Raw genomic sequence first — 16,875 nt, forward strand, 5'->3', positions numbered from 1 at the left:
AAGCATTTCCCCCGACATTTTGAACGTTGAATTCATCCAATGTACAGAGAGAATTTCTTTTGCCAGTCAGTGTGAAGCAAATTATTCTCAGTCCCTTCATGCCATTGCAACTGAAACTATTGGTTCTTAGTTTTCATTTTTAGTTTTCACTTTTAGTTTAGCTTGTAAGTAAATTAATACCAAATCCAATATGCATACTTCACTAGAGATACAAAATATGTTTCAATCAAATGTTTGATTTTACGTAACTTGACCTCTTCAGGAACCTTACTTTTATTCTCATCAATCCGCCCGGAGTTCATTTCCGTTGCACCATCCGTGTGTTTGTTTCCTGTCGGAAGCATGAAGTAGCTCCCACCAGACAACGGACTGGAGATTTAGTATTTTTTTTAATAAATTTAACTTCAAGTGGATTTTTCTTCCCATTCAAGATGTCTCGGGGCTCCATCGAGATCCCTTTACGGGATACAGATGAGGTAAAAGTCGTCTGATATGCACACGCCATTTATTGTTGATGTTTGACTAAGTGAAACCTCGCTGTGCTGCTAGCCGTGGATGCTAACTCCAGCTAGCATTAGCTAATGTTCTTTACACTTAACAGCGGCGGATTTAATAATGAAGAGTAACTGTAGTGTTAAAGTCATTCTGAAATGTAGTGAAGCAGCAAAAGTGAAGAAGCACAAACTTCATACCTCTCTGCCTAAATGTGCGTTCAGCCTCTTGTGCTAAACTTAGGTCAGTTTTTGTGATGTTTTCTGTCACTGTAGATCTCAGTGACGCGGTCCACGATAAAACTTTACACAAGTCTTTTCTGAACTTTCTGAATAAAAACGCATCATGTACTTAAACCCATAACAGTTAACGATAAACTTTCTGCTGCATCGTTGTTTTTGAAAACATACTTAGTACAGACTTAAATACACAGACTGCATGTTGCATTGCTATTGAGGTAAACTGCTCTACACAGAAAGATGTTACTATTTAGCCTACCCATGTTGGTATCAACAAGGCGGTCAGAATATTAGAAACACATGTCTAGAGTTCTGTTATGTTGGTCACCTAATTAATTATTTCACAAATCAATGTGCAAAATTGCCTAACTTACCCAGACATATTGAAAGAAGCCATTGCGTAAATGCAGAATCTGTGATGGTCGATACATTTGCATGATCTAACAATATATATTTAATATCACCCAACTGTATTTATTTATAGAACTCTTACCTGATAGATGCATCATGACCTGAATGAACTGTGTTGTGCAGGTTATCGAGCTCGACTTTGACCAGCTGCCAGAGGGAGACGAGGTCATCAGTATCTTGAAGCAGGAACACACGCAGCTGCATATTTGGATTGCTTTGGCGGTGAGTCAATGCACTAATCCCGGTCTTCAGTTATGGATTAGTCTCTTTCTTAGCTTAGTTTAGTTTTGATTGCTTAAAATTGCCAGTTTTTGAGTTTGAACGGCTCAACTAACAAAATACTTCAACGCCGTTATTATTAATGTAAAGTCAAATGCCAGCTCGAACACAGCCCAGATATGTTCCCTGATTAGTCTAACGCAAAGTGAAATTCAGCCCATTTATGACGGTTTGCACTCTGTGTATTTCAGTTGGAGTACTACAAACAGGGCAAAACGGAAGATTTTGTCAAGTTGTTAGAGGCAGCACGTATTGATGGAAACCTCGACTACAGAGACCATGAGAAGGACCAGATGACCTGTCTGGACACACTGGCAGCTTACTATGTCCAGCAAGCACGTAAAGAGAAAAACAAAGATGCCAAGAAAGAGCTCATCACACAGGCCACCCTTCTCTATACAATGGCAGACAAGATCATCATGTATGATCAGGTAGGTAGAATGTCTGTCAGTGCCGGCGATGGTGACATGAAGCTGATGTGGCTCCAGTATTTTATTGTTTTGTATTCTAAGTGAATAGAACATGTTGTCTCAATCAGAACCATTTGTTGGGAAGAGCCTGTTTCTGCCTCCTGGAAGGCGACAAGATGGATCAAGCCGATGCTCAGTTCCACTTTGTCCTCAACCAGTCCACCAATAACATCCCTGCTCTGCTTGGCAAGTTGAATATTAAAGAGCCTAGACTTGATCCCGACTGAAATGATTGATTGACTGAAATAGTAACGCTATTGTTGTTCAACAGGTAAGGCCTGCATCTCTTTCAATAAAAAGGATTACAGAGGAGCACTGGCATACTACAAAAAGGCTCTGCGTACAAACCCAGGCTGCCCAGGTAAACATTTAATAGTTACGAACACTTCCCATATTGGATCCCATACAAAAATGTTTCCCAAGTTAAATGTAATTTATGAACAGCAAATTTGAATGTAAATTCCAGTCATTTTTTGTAAGTAACTCGAATGAGATAAATATATATTAAACATTTGGTCACAATCAACAGTTACTTTCATTATTGACTGATTTGTCAGTTGTTTTTTGGAACAGCCATCATTTGTATGGTGTATATATAAAATGCCAGAAGCAGATGAAACTTTACTGGCAAAGGTTGCCATAGCACACATTGTCGTCTTTAATTTAATGAAATACCAATTTTGGAATGAAAAGAGCGGTTATAGGTATTCATAAAAAATGGCAGTATTTTCACTTTCCGTAGGCGCCATCACTGATGCTGACACATAATTATTTGTGATATGTACATATTAACTAATGTATTTGCTGGGGTGCATTTATTACAGATTATTCTTCATCTATCCTATGTTTTGTTGTCATGTCTCTGTCTAGCCGAGGTAAGGCTGGGGATGGGCCACTGTTTTGTCAAACTCAACAAACTGGAGAAGGCTCGTTTGGCCTTCGGCCGAGCCTTAGAGCTGAATTCCAAGTGTGTGGGAGCTCTTGTTGGTTTGGCGGTTTTAGAGCTCAACAACAAGGAGGCAGATTCTATTAAGAACGGTGTGCAGCTCCTGTCACGGGCCTACACCATCGACCCCAGCAACCCCATGGTGCTCAACCACCTCGCCAACCACTTCTTCTTCAAAAAGGTAATCACAAGTCCTTTGTCCTCAGTAATACGGTCAATACTGTCAAATCTAAACCTATGCATCTTTTAACTGCTGTTTATTTATGTGTGTTTTTTTTAGGACTACAGTAAAGTCCAGCATCTTGCCCTGCATGCTTTCCACAACACAGAAGTCGAAGCCATGCAGGCTGAGAGCTGCTATCAGCTAGCTCGCTCCTTTCATGTGCAGGTAATATCCTAACCAACCCTGTGCCAGCTTATTAATTGTTTAGTGTCTATTTACGTCTTTGACATCTCCATTCTTTCTTTTCTTCAGGAGGACTATGATCAAGCGTTTCAGTATTACTATCAGGCCACCCAGTTTGCCTCGTCCACCTTTGTGCTGCCCTTCTTTGGCCTGGGACAGATGTATGTGTACCGAAGAGACAAGGAAAACGCAGCTCAGTGCTTTGAGAAAGTTCTGAAGGCCTACCCCAACAACTATGAAACTATGAAAATCCTGGGGTCTCTGTATGCAACATCTGACGATCAGGAAAAGAGAGACATCGCAAAAGTATGTAGCCTGAGCATCCTCATTCTCACGTGGCTCCGAAAACTAAACTGTGCCATGTTTTGCTTTATTTAAAGAAATATATTGAAAAGTAATGAATAATGTTGTTAAATTTGTGTATATGTTACTTTTTTGGTTTCCTAGGGTCATTTGAAGAAAGTAACAGAGCAGTACCCAGATGATGTGGAGGCTTGGATTGAGCTGGCTCAGATACTGGAGCAGACTGACATCCAAGGAGCCCTGTCTGCGTACGGCACAGCCACCCGCATCCTGCAGGAGAAGGTGCAGGCCGACGTTCCCCCTGAGATCCTCAACAACCTGGGAGCTCTGCACTTCAGACTTGGCAACCTGGGAGAAGCCAAGGTAGTTAACTGCAACAAATCAACTGATAATGTGTAACACCACTACAAATAGTTTTGTCACTGTGGTATTTAAAGGTGGTGAAGCATGCAGAATTCTAAACCTATGCTATTTTAAGGTTGGGTCATGTCTTCTCCCCTACAGAAATATTTTCTAGCATCTCTGGACCGAGCCAAAGCTGAAGGAGAGCATGACGAGCATTACTACAATGCCATTTCTGTCACCACCTCCTACAATCTGGCCCGTCTTTACGAGGCTATGTGTGAATTCCACGAAGCTGAGAAACTCTATAAAAACATCCTCAGAGAGCATCCTAACTATGTGGACTGTAAGTATTGAACATCATTCAATAAAACAGACAGTGTAAGAATATAAATGAAATGTTTTGCTACCAGTGAGAGACTTTTTCATTATTAATTTTTTTTTGGCCTACAGGTTATTTGCGTCTTGGAGCAATGGCTCGCGACAAAGGAAACTTCTACGAGGCCTCTGACTGGTTCAAAGAAGCCCTGCAGATTAATCAGGTACAAACCGCTTGTGTGCGAAAATTATAACACTGACAAATACATTCTAATGTGAAGCACACCTGGACGTTGTCTGATGTTTGTTCTGTTTGATGCAGGATCACCCGGATGCCTGGTCCCTGATAGGAAATCTTCACTTGGCCAAGCAGGAATGGGGACCAGGTCAGAAGAAGTTTGAGCGTATTCTGAAGCAGCCGTCCACGCAGAACGACACCTACTCCATGCTGGCTCTGGGTAACGTGTGGCTGCAGACTCTGCACCAGCCCACCAGAGACCGGGAAAAGGTGCATATTCTATTTCTTTAATCGACTGACTGAGAGAAATGACAGAACAGCTGACAATACATAATAAAATGTTTACAAGAATAAGAAAATTACTGAATATAAAAATGAAATGGAATTACACTTACCAAAAAAACTACCATGTGCAAAATGTGGCAGTAACAAATAGTCCAGTGTCCTCTCTCACACACAGATGAGGAGTTGTACAGACTGATGTACTGACTTGAGGCAGGAAAGGTTTCCTGTAGTAAGGGTAATCCATGATTGATAAGTCTCCAGTCAGGAGCCAATGACAGAGCCAGCCTTTCTAATCAGTTTGTCCAGTCTATTGGTGTAACTGGCTGCTCCCCCAGCAGACCACAGCAGAGAAAAGAGTGCTGGCCACAACAGACTGGTAAAAGATTTCCAGCCTCTTGCTGGAAGTCTGCTTCTTGTACACAGCAGTTATGATACTCAGTGATGTGTGATGTGAGTGTAATTTCATGTGATCAGTCACCTGCTGCGGTGAATCCGATCCTGACACATCATTGTAATTAACAGACGATTGCTTATGCTTGTTTACTTTGAAGTTTAATACCTCTACTACTTTTTTCTTGTGTGTGTGTGTGAAGAGAAATAACAGACAATCAAATCAATTCATATCTTTACAGGAAAAGAGACACCAGGATCGAGCCCTTGCGATATACAAACAAGTCCTGAGAAATGACGCCAAGAACCTCTACGCTGCCAATGGCATCGGTCTGTTCAGCTTTCACTCTTTGTATCTATTGTATTGTGTATGTGTATGTTGGACTAAACATAGAATTTCTCTGCCTAGGTGCCGTCCTTGCCCACAAGGGCTACTTCAGAGAGGCACGTGACGTGTTTGCGCAGGTTAGAGAGGCCACAGCAGACATCAGTGATGTGTGGCTAAACCTGGCTCACATCTATGTTGAACAGAAGCAGTACATCAGCGCTGTCCAGATGGTAAGGGCTTCACTTGTGACAAACTCTACAAATCATTTTTTTCCAGTACAGTTGAGTGTATTTTTTCCCGCCCCAACAGTATGAGAACTGCCTGAAGAAATTTTACAAATACCAGAACACAGAGGTGCTGCTGTACCTCGCAAGAGCACTGTTCAAATGTGGGAAACTCCAGGAGTGCAAGCAGATGCTGCTGAAGGTAACATGAAGACAAACCAAAGGCTTTTGATTTCAGTCTATAATATGATGGGATTAAAACCTATTCCTGGTGTGTGCACATCAAGGCCCGTCACGTGGCTCCCAGTGACACAGTGCTGATGTTCAATGTGGCCCTGGTGCTTCAGAGACTGGCCACTCTGGTGCTGAAAGATGAGAAGAGCAACTTGAAGGCTGTGCTCAGTGCTGTCAAAGAGCTTGAACTGGCTCACAGGTACAGATCTGATTCATGCCTCCACCTTCCAGTCTGTTCCTCTGGCTGTCCTCTAACTAGTACTTTCATATCACTTCCCTCCTCCTCCTCCTCGTCCTCCTCTTCCTCAGGTATTTCAGCTACCTCAGTAAGGCCGGAGACAAGATGAGGTTTGACCTTGCGCTCGCTGCATCAGAGGCCAGGTACGTCTGACTTTATTCTTTAACAGTTTAATTCATGCTGAAGGATTTTGTTTGACTATAAAGAACAGTTGAAACCATGAAAACTATTACTGTATCTTCTAATTGAAGCTTAAAGAGTTACTCCACCCCTCTAACTGTTTATATTTTTATTCCAAATATGCTGTTTAGGCTGTCATTTTTGAAAATCTTTGAATATCTCGTAGTAAGAGATCTCATAATCTCCATTTCAGAGCACTAATAGTAGCTACTTAGCAACATAGTGACAGTTGTTGTGATATAACTGGTGTGTGATGGGAATGCAGGCAGTGCTCTGACCTGCTGAGTCAGGCTCAGTACCATGTGGCAAGAGCCCGAAAGCAGGACGAGGAGGAGAAGGAGCTTCGTGCCAAACAAGAACAGGAGAGAGACCTGCTGCGCCAGCAGATGTTAAAAGAGCAGGTAACTATGGTTTTCCAAAACACATTAAACATTTTGTCAATAACTTGCCGTGACTGTCTTATATTTTTGCATTCATTTTGATCTACAATAAAATGCTTGCCATTAACTGTTTTGCCTGTCCCCTTCAAATGTCATTTAGCAAGAAAAGCGGAGCAGAGAGGCAGAGGAACAGAAGAAGCTCCTGGAGCAGAGAGCTTTATACGTGGAGAAGACCAAGAACCTGCTCACCTTCGCAGAGGGATCAAAGGAAATATCCAAAGAAAAGAAGAAGTCTGGAGGTGGCGGTGGAGGACGTGTGAGTGTTGGCACTGCGACACGCTCTAAAATTCACTTGCAGTTGAGTGTCGCCGTGTTGGTGATGTACTTCTTTTTCATCTCTAAGCGTAAGAAAGGAGGTGACATGGATGAGTTTGTTAATGACGACTCTGACGAGGACCTTCCATTGAAGAGGAAGAAGAAGAGAAGGGGCGGCAGTGGCAGCGAACAGGAGGACACCGAGGATGGAGAGAGGAAGAAAAAGAAGAGGAAGAAGTGAGTGCTGCTGTGTATGACAAATGTGGTGTAGTCGAGAAAGAGGAAAAATTAAGAGAAAACTTTGTCTTGTGTTAAAGAATTGCTAAAGGAGGAGATGAAGACAGCGACGATGAGGAAGGAGCATCACGTCCCAAGAAGCAGCGCAAACCTAAAGAAGGACGCAAAAAGATTGAAAAGGTCCTTTTTGGTCTTTCTTTTCTCCAGACCTCTTTTGTGATTAATGTCCTTTCATTCAGGTCCACTTTCTAACATATGAATGTCCGTCTCATTTCAGCCCCAGCCTGAGCGTCTTCCACCATCTCTCAAAGGAAAGATTAAGTCGAAGGCCATCATCTCCTCTTCTGAGTCCTCTTCAGATGAGGATGGACTGAAAATAGCCGAAGACAGGTAAAAGCTTAAAATGAGATGTCACACGGGTTAGAAAGGTTAGTGAATCAACAGAATATTTATGAGTGCGGTCTCTTTCTCCCTTACAGACATCAAAGAGACAGTGGTTCGGGATCTGACGACGAGGGCGCCCACAGGAAGCGCATCGCGTCTGACAGTGACTCCGATGGTGGGGGGAACCGCTCGGGCAGTGAGGCGGGCAGCCCTCGGCGCCCTGCAGGCTCTGAGGACGACGAGTCTGGCAGCGACCGTCCGGTGAAAAAAAGGAGGGTGCAGCGCCAGTCTGACTCTGAGCAGTCAGATAACGAGAGCAAGAGGAGTCGATCGGGATCAGACGAGGAGTCGAGGGCAGGTTCGCCAGCCGCAGCATCAGACCGAGGATCAGACCGAGGATCTGACCGAGGATCTGACCGAGGATCAGACCGAGGATCAGACCGAGGATCTGACAGAGGATCTGACAGAGGATCTGACAGAGGATCTGACAGAAGATCTGACAGAAGATCTGAAGCGGGATCCGACAATGAGGGCTCTCCACGCCGCTCGGACAACGGTTCAGAACAGGAGGCATCCAACAACGAGGATGACGACAGCGACTAAATCTTAAGATCGCTCTCAAAGACTCAAGTAGTGCTGAGAAAAGCATCTACATTTTTATTTTCTGTTAAAAGCCAGGATTTCTGTCCATATAATTCACCTAGAAAACTTTTTTAGGGGGTACAGCATTATGATGTATTGCTCACGTCTTACAGTCAATATCTTTTCACGAACGCTGTGCTTTGTTAAAGGTGTTTTAAGTTAGATTAAATTGTTTGAATGAAAAAGGTGTAAAAAAAAAATAAAAAATCTCATATGGTGAGACAAAACACTGAATCAAAATGGGAAGATGAAATGTTCAATAAAAAAAACAGAACAAAGAATTGTGTAAGACTCCTTTATCACCCTAACAGAAAATACAGTGCCATCAACTTCATAACACATAAATTAGAAATTGATGCGTGTACTATTTCCAGGAAATTTGGCACTTTAACAGAAATGATCTCAATATAAACTGAAATTTAAAATCTAAATCCAGGAAACTGCATTTGCCATGAATACACCAATCAGGCATTCCACCATATTGTGATGGCCCCCCCCCCCCCCCTTTGTTGCCACAACAGCCCTGACCCCTCGAGGCAAGGACCCCTGAGGGTGTGCTGTGGTATCTGGCACCAAGATCTTGGCAGTGACCAGGTGAGGCCTCCATAGATCGGACTTCTTTATCCAACACATGGACACTTGATTGGATTGACATCTGGGGAATTTGGAGGCCAACTCATCACCTCAAACTCTTTGTGTTCCTCAAAGCATTCCTGAACCAGGAATGCTTTGGTGGTGGGGGCACATTATCCTGCTGAAAGAGGCCACAGCCGTCAGGGATTACTGATTCCATGAAAGGGTGTACATGGTCTGCAACAATGCTTAGGTAGGTGGTACATGTCAAAGTAACATCCACATGTATGGCAGGACCCAAGGTTTCCCAGCAGAACCTTGTCCACCAGCTTACCTTCTTCCAATAGTCCTGTGATGTAAAAGAAAACATGATTCATCAGACTAGACCACTTACTATTGCTCCTGGGTCCGTTTCTGATCCTCACATGTCCATTGCTGGTGCTTTCTGTAGTGGAAAGGGGTCAGCATGGTCACCCTGGCTGGTCTGTGGCTATGCAGCCCCATACGCAACAAACTGTGATGCACTGTGTATTCTGACAACCATCCTATCAGAACCAGCATAAACTTCCTCAGCAATGAGCTACAGTAGCTCGTCTGTTGGATCGCTCCCTGCGTTCATCAGTGAGACTTAGCCATCCATGGCCCTGTCACTAGTTCACCACTGTTCCTTCCTTGGACCACTTTTAGATACTGACCACTGCTGACTGCCCGCAAGAGATGCAGTTGTGGAGATGCCCTGGCCCAGTCCCAGACCTAGTCATCACGCCATCACAATTTGGTCCTTGCTAAACTTGCTTAAATCCTTATGCTTGCCCATTTTTCCTGCTTCTAACACATCAACTGAGGACAAAATGTTCACTTACTTATTTTAACAGGTACTGCGATGTAGAGATTATCTGTGTTTTTCCACTAAACCTGTCAGTGACCATGTTATGGCTGATCAGGGTACAGGCACATAGACAAGGCAGTGTTATTTGCATTTAATCCATCCAAGTGAACACACCGTGATCAGAGGGCAGCCATGCATAGTCCCCAGGGAACAAATTGGGTCCTTGCTCAAGGAACCAGAGCCGTAGACCTCATTCACTTTTTTTTTTTTTTTAGTCGTACATGTTAAAGCCACAAACCTGTAGACAGAAATACAAGGCTCATGTAAATAGAAAGAAACCTTGTTAGACGTAGAGCTTACTACTCCCTTATTTTCCAGGCATCCACCATACCTGAAGATAAGGTTTTGATACAGCAAATACGAGAAAATGTTACCCAAACCCAATTTTCAAAATTTAGATTTTATCAGTGTTAGGGAGGCTTAAAGAAGCACTTTCATATATTCTACACTTTGTTGGAAGCCAGATAGCATAAACCAACTAAAATGAAAATACAAAAATTAGGACATTCTTTTGGTGGCATTTGACAAGACATGCTCTACTTTACAGTTAATCTGGTGTTGTAGGTCAGATCCTAAAATTCTGGTTTCATGACACTCCCCTCCGAAAAAAAAAAAAAAAAAAAAAAACATCAGGACCAAAAGATGGAACAGTTAAACTTTATTCAAGGTTGATCTGTAGTTGTACACTCAAACTTCTTGCACTTAACGTTACGGTGACACTCCAAAAGTGTTAAGTGTACACACACTCACACACACTACATTCTCTGTAGTTTTATGAAGATAAAAAGAGACCATTTAAGAACCTGACATATATGGCAAACAGATGTAAAATTTCCACAAGTGGTGAACAACCGTAGCACAGGAAACTAAGCTTTGGCTGTCTCAATGTCAAAACTGAGACATTCAAGTATAGTCCGAGATACATTAGAGGTATATCCATATGAACTGATAAATTAAAGAGGCCACACAAGATCCATTCCTAACAGCACAAAAAGTTTCATACATTTAAAAAAAAAAAAAAAAAAAAAGAAAAAAAAAATCACTGATTCGTTAAACTAGGTGTGGGTAGCTGAAATTATATTGTGCAAGTAAAATAGGCCACTACTGTTAACATACATAATCAAACCCAGATTAAAAAACGGTTTATATTCAAGCAGAGAAAACCCATTATAAATGACGGCCAACAACTGCAACTCAGGATTGTTTTAACAAGGAAAGTGTGTTACTATTGCAACGACTCGTGACGTTCAGCAAAGTGCATCTAAAAACTGATTAACTGCAGATTAAAACAATAAGAAAAGTCTCTGTGACACGTCAGAGTCTTTTCTGTTTTGTAAACCGTTTTTACGTTAATAGTTACGGCAGCACTTGGTGACTCCATCCAGATGTAAAAGGTGATAAAATGGGCCAAGTTCAGGTGCATTCTTGCAAAAATACTGCCTACTGTTAAAGAAAATACAAGGTTGATTGAAATGTATAAAACATCTGCTGTAGGACATCAAATAGGATAGAAAATTAGAAAAGCATAAATACAACAGGATGGTGGTGATGCTGGCTTGATCTGGTAAAACATTTCATAGTGGACTAAAGTGTAACAGTGGTTACAAGAAGAGAGGGGAAGGAAACAAGAAAATGTGAATGGGAGAGAGAGAAAAAAAAAAAAACCCACACAATAATAATAAAAAAAAAAAAAAAAAAAAAAAGAATTCACTCTTTGCATCCTGATCATGGCTTTGGCCCGTTTTAGTAATCTTCTTCCTCTGACTCCTCTTCCTCTGCAGTTTCTAGCCATGTCAGCCACTGGTTCACCTGCACCACAAACACAGTACCTCCATTTTAGTTATTCATGATCCACAAGTCTATATATGAAGTAAAATTTAAAGAGCTCCAGGTATGAAGCAGCTTTACACACTATACCATAACAACCAATGAATAAAATTACCTGAAACAATGCTTTTCCCTTCCCTGGATACTCTTGGGTGACATCTTCTTTCCATGAAAGGAAGGCCTCTTCTTCAATTATCTCCATGTCATAAAGGTTCACAAAGTAGCGCAGGAGCATGCCTTAAAATAGAAGTTAAAAATTACACTTCCATACCAAGAGAATCCAAGTTCTCCTTGAGAAATATGAGCATTAAGCTGCTGTGTTGAACTTCAGCTGAGCACTCACCTTTGGGGAAAGCCTTGGTATTGCAGTGCACCTGCAGGGCATACAGCGCACTGACTTGCAGGTCGATGTGATCGTGTAGGAACTTTTGCATTACTGGCTTGAAAGACAGCATCAGCTGCTTCTCCTCATCCAGCTGTTCCTTACTTGGTGCTGCCAACTGCTCTTCGTCATCATCAGGGCTGATCTCATAAGCAATGTACTGCAAGAAGCTGACACAAGAAGATATGCTTTGAATCCAGTGGTGTTTAATGCGATGCATAACTAATGGGTAAAATTTTGTAGTAATGACACTGATTATCATTGGAAACATGTTGTACCTGGTAACAAGAATGTTGACAAAGCCCCTGTCAGTGTGGAGTTTAGGAGAGATGTTGTCTTTGATCCACTTGTAGATCGACTGTGGAGAGGGATCTACTTTGATCTGCTTCAGCAGCTCCTTCTCCAGTTTCATGAGTGGGAACAAAAAGCTGAGACCTTTCCCCTCCAGAATCTCCAGCATCCTGTCCTTGTTCTGGTCAATTTCTGCAGGAGTATAAATTACTACTCATTAGTGCCAGCAAATGAATTCACTGAAAACTGAATATGATCACAAAAGCAACTTCAATACAAAATACATCAGGTATAAACTCATGGTCACGGGCTTGGACATACCAGGCAGCATCTTCTGCATGTTGACCTTGCTCTGCTGGAACAAGTCAGTCAGCCAATCTCTGTCTTTCAGTTTGACCATCTGCTGCAGGCAGAGCAGGAACAGTGGGAAATGAGCACCATTCTCCAGCTGATGGGCCAAGTCAGCAATGCTGACCAGGTCAGCAATGATTGCCCGAGCTGCAAACTGTGCCAGGTACGACTTCACCAGTGGGATTTCTTCCTCAATCTTGGGACACTGATCCAGAACACTCAGAAAAGCCTATAAAGTAATGTGACAAGCATTTAAAAACTGAACAGGAACTTGACACTAAAATGGTGAGACCTGCACATTTTATCTTAGTTGGAACACTCACCTGCATTAAGTTTTCCCCAGAGGCAATGCCCTCTGTGCAGAGTGCATGGATTAGGGTGCTTGCATGCTCCTTATCTTCATCTGAACGATCAAGTGAAAAGACCATCATCTTGTTCAGCATCTCAGACAAAAAGTGCTTGGGAGCCTTCATCTCCTTTGCAGCATTCAATGCCTCATCGATGTTTTTGCTATTCAGGTAGTCAGCCACTAAAGTCTCCTTATAAAAGAAAACACAGATTATCAGGTTTGGTATTCTAGACATACAGCATATTATGCAGGAAGGTAGTCAAGTGTGAACCTTGAAGAACTTACTGTCATTTTGCGCAACTCTTCCTTGGTAGGAGGAGCTTTTTTATTGGACTTGGCAGGTTTTTCCTGAATTGGAGGAGGATTGGTTTTGAGGCCCAGCTGTGGAGTCAAAGAAAGCAAAATTTACAAGTCTTTCATGGGACCATCAACATCGGTTAAAATACAAAAAAAATAAAAATAATAATAATTGTTACCTGTCCTAATGGGGAACCCATTTGAGGCATCATAGTCATCTGTGGCTGCAGCTTTGGCACCTGGTTCTTATTCAGAATGAAGGACTGTGCTGGCCTCAGACTGATCTGGAAGTTTATTACACCACAATGTTCGTCAACCAAATGTATTTAGTAATAGATGCAAAACACTACAACATCACATAGTTTAAAGTTTTAACAGTAAAAACACATCTAAAAATAACCTAAGCAGGCGTACCTCATCAGCATTGACTTTTCCTTTCTTGCCAAAACGTGGACCCATGTCCTTCGACTGCATCTGCACCGAGTGATTTTGCTTATGGGTGAAAACTGGCGAGTTCTGCCCCTTTTAAAAGACAAAATTCACAAATAAATATTATTGCTATACAAATGTAGAGATTCAATATATATTTATAAAAAAAAATAAACTACAATATGGTACATACCTGGTTTGGTTTTATGAAAGGTTTGCTTCCCACTTCATACTGAGGCTGGTGTGAACCATTGCCATTTCCAATATGGCCGTTAAAAAGTGGGTTTGCACGATGACGGCCCATTGTAGGCGAATAGTGGTCCTGAATCACCCCTGGACCGGTACCAATGCCACTTCCTACGAAAACAGCAAAACATTTAGAAAGGATAAATCCATATTAATTGTTCTTGGAAGTAGTGTAAAATGGAGGAAAAAGCTGTGACATACCAGGCATTTGTCCAAACATATCAGCCAGCCCACCAAGAGTTTCCCTGTCAAACTTGATCCTTGTTGGCAGGAAGGAGGGGTTTTCCATGAAGAAGTCATTCTTCATTGCATCATTTGAAGGTGGTATGAAGACACCCAAATCCTGCAAAGCACAATCAGACCCAGTCAGACCCTGGAGTCATTCTTATAGGACCATTATAAAAGGGGACAGATGACTCAGGCAAACTAACCTTCACTGCCTCCTGACGAACTTGGTTGATCGTCTTTGGTCCATTGTCAACATAAGCTTTGCGAGGCACCCAGTTGTTGTCTCGCAGCTCCACCATGTTCTGAAGCAGGAAACGGATCCTTGCTGGCAGTTCCTTGTTGTTTGTCAAGGAGCGCATGCGGCCAAAGTACTGATCCATCAAAGACTTAAAAAGGAGAATATATTTGTTATTAAATGAAAGGGATTTTAAGACAATACTATTGTTTTATTAGCGCCTTTATTTACACACTCACCTTAGCCTTGTCATGATCAAGTTTAGGCCCCACTGTTTTCATTATCTGACAGAGGCATTCCAAATCTTCACCCATATCCTTAAGTTGGACTCTCTTCTTCTTGTCCAAAAGCTTAAAAAGAAGAGAGCACTCAATTACATCTACTTTAACTTCTTACTCAACTGTTGGGACTCTGGGAACTTGATTATGGGGGCACAAAATAAATTGTGTCAAGTTATTCAAACCAACTCACTGTTTTGATGCACTTATGGAGGATTGATTCATGGATAAGGTTGAGTTTGCCAAGTTCACCAATGAATTTGATGTTGCCCAGCATCTTGATCTTTGCAATAGCACGCTGCTCCTCCTCCTCAGAGGTAAGTGGAGCGTCATGTTTTTCAAAGACTATGGGGGAGAAGTGAAATTGAAAACAAGGAACAATTCATGCAAAAACATGGCCAGCGTTCAAATGTAATTCACTTACTTTCGACATTCCTGGCACGGTTCTCGAACTCATCTTGAAGCTTAGAAATCAGAAGTCTTCTGAAGGTCTGTAAAACAGAACTTGTTCAGAATGAAACCAGAAAAGATATCAGACTTGTAAAGTGCAAGTCCTATATCAATATCTTACAGTATTCTGCTTTTGTGTTGCTTGACTTTCTGTTGATGGGCCTTCAAAGTTTGGTGCATCCTCTGACAAGCGAAGGCATAGCTGAGCGTATAACTGGCTATACTTGGGCTCTTCGAGGGCTTTGTCAACAATCTAACAAGAAATAAACAGAAAACAACCAATTAAAAAAAAGGTATGTTTCAAAAGTGAGAATAGTAGTTCAAAACACAAATATGGCTCAAAAGAATACTCACCAACAAGATGGTTCCTTTTAAGACAAGCTTTGTATCCACACCCACGTTGAGGAGTTCCAGGCATAGTTTGTCAAACTTCTCAGGTGTCAGTTTATTAAGAATGCTGATGAGGAGGAATAGCAAAGAAATGTTGAACACACTGTAAATGAGATCCTAGCTTACCATTTAAATAATGCCATGATAATTTGTACATCTTAATAGAATTAAGAGCTCGATGAACATACCCTCTCACTTTTCTGAAGGTCCCATCATTTTGCCCTTTCTCGTTGGAGGAGTTGGCATCTCGTCTAGTGCTTCGAGAAGGTACCCATCTCTGAACGCTAGTACCTGGGGGTTTCCCCAGGAACTCGCTGCAATGCACACAGAACATAAGTCACAATACTGAAATATTTTCTCACTAAAACAGACGTGACCTTGTTATACCAGCAGACCACGGTGGGATAAATAAAAACGATAATCTTATCTTAAAGCAACTGCAGTCACATTTCCAGAATGTGGCACTAAATGTTGTTCAGCATATCAAACATACCAAATTGTATTTAGTGTTGCAACGGCACTGCTTAAATGCATACATGTTCATGTTGATTCATGTACTGATCAGTGATGTTCGTGGTAAGATGTGACAAACTGGTGATGACCAATATGATCAATTGCTGAAGTGCACACTTCAAATCCTGACCTATCAAATAGAATCATGGGCCATTTTCCATAGGAAATCTTCAAAATGTACCCATGTCAAAGAACAAAACACATTTGCGTGCCAAGTTTAAGGCCAGTGCACTGGCTTATATACTTATAGTTTAATAATAAAAAAAAATAATATATGAGTAAGATTAAGAAAATCACCTGTTGCCGACAGTCTTGGGATAGTGCTGGGGTGCACCCCCACCTCCTCCCCCTACACTGTGATACACAAAAAATAAAATAAAAAACGGATTTAACTTAACATAAAGGCGAGCCTACTTTTTCATGTGAACTATTTAGAGTGCTTTTGGTGTAGGTGGATCAAGTGTGATTGGGTAATGGTGAATACCTGAAACGAGAAGGACCCCCTGGTGCAACGACACTCTCCACTTTGGCGGCTTGACAAATAATATTTGAAAAGAATCAAGTTCTGGGATTGGAGCAGGAAAGAGCGACCTGGAAAAAGAGACAGATATACAGCAGATTTAACAGCTACTGCGTGTAAAGTACAAAGACACATTAACACTGTGGGAGTTATCAAGCCCATTAATTATAAGGTGATAATATTTCATATACGTTTAATTTTCCAGCCACAGCCCAGTGGACTTTAGTCAAATTGCTGAGCACATGAACGCCAACACGTGCCCGTACAAGTGAATTAGAAGCGGTGGCAATGCTAGCGCACTAGCCTAGCATGATGGTGCTAGCACTCTACGTTGGTGTCGTCGTAG

The 16,875-nt window shown here is 41.8% G+C and overlaps 2 protein-coding genes across 2 annotated transcripts; one reads left to right on the top strand and one right to left on the bottom strand.

Annotated features, from left to right (window-relative positions):
- The first annotated feature begins 328 nt into the window (after positions 1-328).
- Positions 329-8,555, top strand: ctr9 (CTR9 homolog, Paf1/RNA polymerase II complex component). The gene is made up of 23 exons (XM_084541438.1): positions 329-476; positions 1,266-1,364; positions 1,613-1,852; positions 1,960-2,077; positions 2,163-2,252; positions 2,762-3,018; positions 3,118-3,225; positions 3,313-3,549; positions 3,691-3,909; positions 4,051-4,234; positions 4,342-4,430; positions 4,529-4,714; positions 5,362-5,449; positions 5,529-5,677; positions 5,757-5,873; positions 5,959-6,104; positions 6,215-6,286; positions 6,589-6,724; positions 6,864-7,019; positions 7,107-7,255; positions 7,336-7,435; positions 7,533-7,645; positions 7,735-8,555. Exons 1-23 carry the CDS (start codon positions 432-434, stop codon positions 8,240-8,242), a joined length of 3,606 nt encoding a protein of 1,201 aa, XP_084397564.1. The 5' UTR covers positions 329-431; the 3' UTR covers positions 8,243-8,555.
- A 1,831-nt stretch (positions 8,556-10,386) lies between these two features.
- Positions 10,387-16,561, bottom strand: LOC311485714 (eukaryotic translation initiation factor 4 gamma 2-like; the record flags this gene model as incomplete). The annotated part of the gene is made up of 20 exons (XM_084541297.1): positions 10,387-11,552; positions 11,686-11,807; positions 11,914-12,122; positions 12,231-12,435; positions 12,565-12,823; positions 12,918-13,133; positions 13,229-13,324; positions 13,420-13,524; positions 13,655-13,762; positions 13,863-14,026; positions 14,117-14,258; positions 14,347-14,529; positions 14,618-14,728; positions 14,850-15,001; positions 15,081-15,147; positions 15,228-15,359; positions 15,461-15,563; positions 15,685-15,810; positions 16,307-16,363; positions 16,494-16,561. Coding segments are annotated over 20 exons (2,691 nt in total), but the record flags the coding sequence as incomplete, so codon positions are not given.
- Between the last annotated feature and the right edge of the window lie 314 nt (positions 16,562-16,875).

This window comes from Chelon labrosus, assembly GCF_963514085.1.
Source record: "Chelon labrosus genome assembly, chromosome: 3".
NCBI lineage: Eukaryota > Metazoa > Chordata > Actinopteri > Mugiliformes > Mugilidae > Chelon > Chelon labrosus.

Excerpts from the sequence above, each read along its gene's own strand:
- ctr9 (XM_084541438.1), top strand. The coding sequence starts at position 432 with ATGTCTCGGGGCTCCATCGAGATCCCTTTACGGGATACAGATGAG. Across the intron at positions 2,253-2,761 it reads TACAAACCCAGGCTGCCCAG|CCGAGGTAAGGCTGGGGATG; the intron begins GTAAACATTTAA and ends GTCTCTGTCTAG. Across the intron at positions 3,019-3,117 it reads ACCACTTCTTCTTCAAAAAG|GACTACAGTAAAGTCCAGCA; the intron begins GTAATCACAAGT and ends TGTTTTTTTTAG.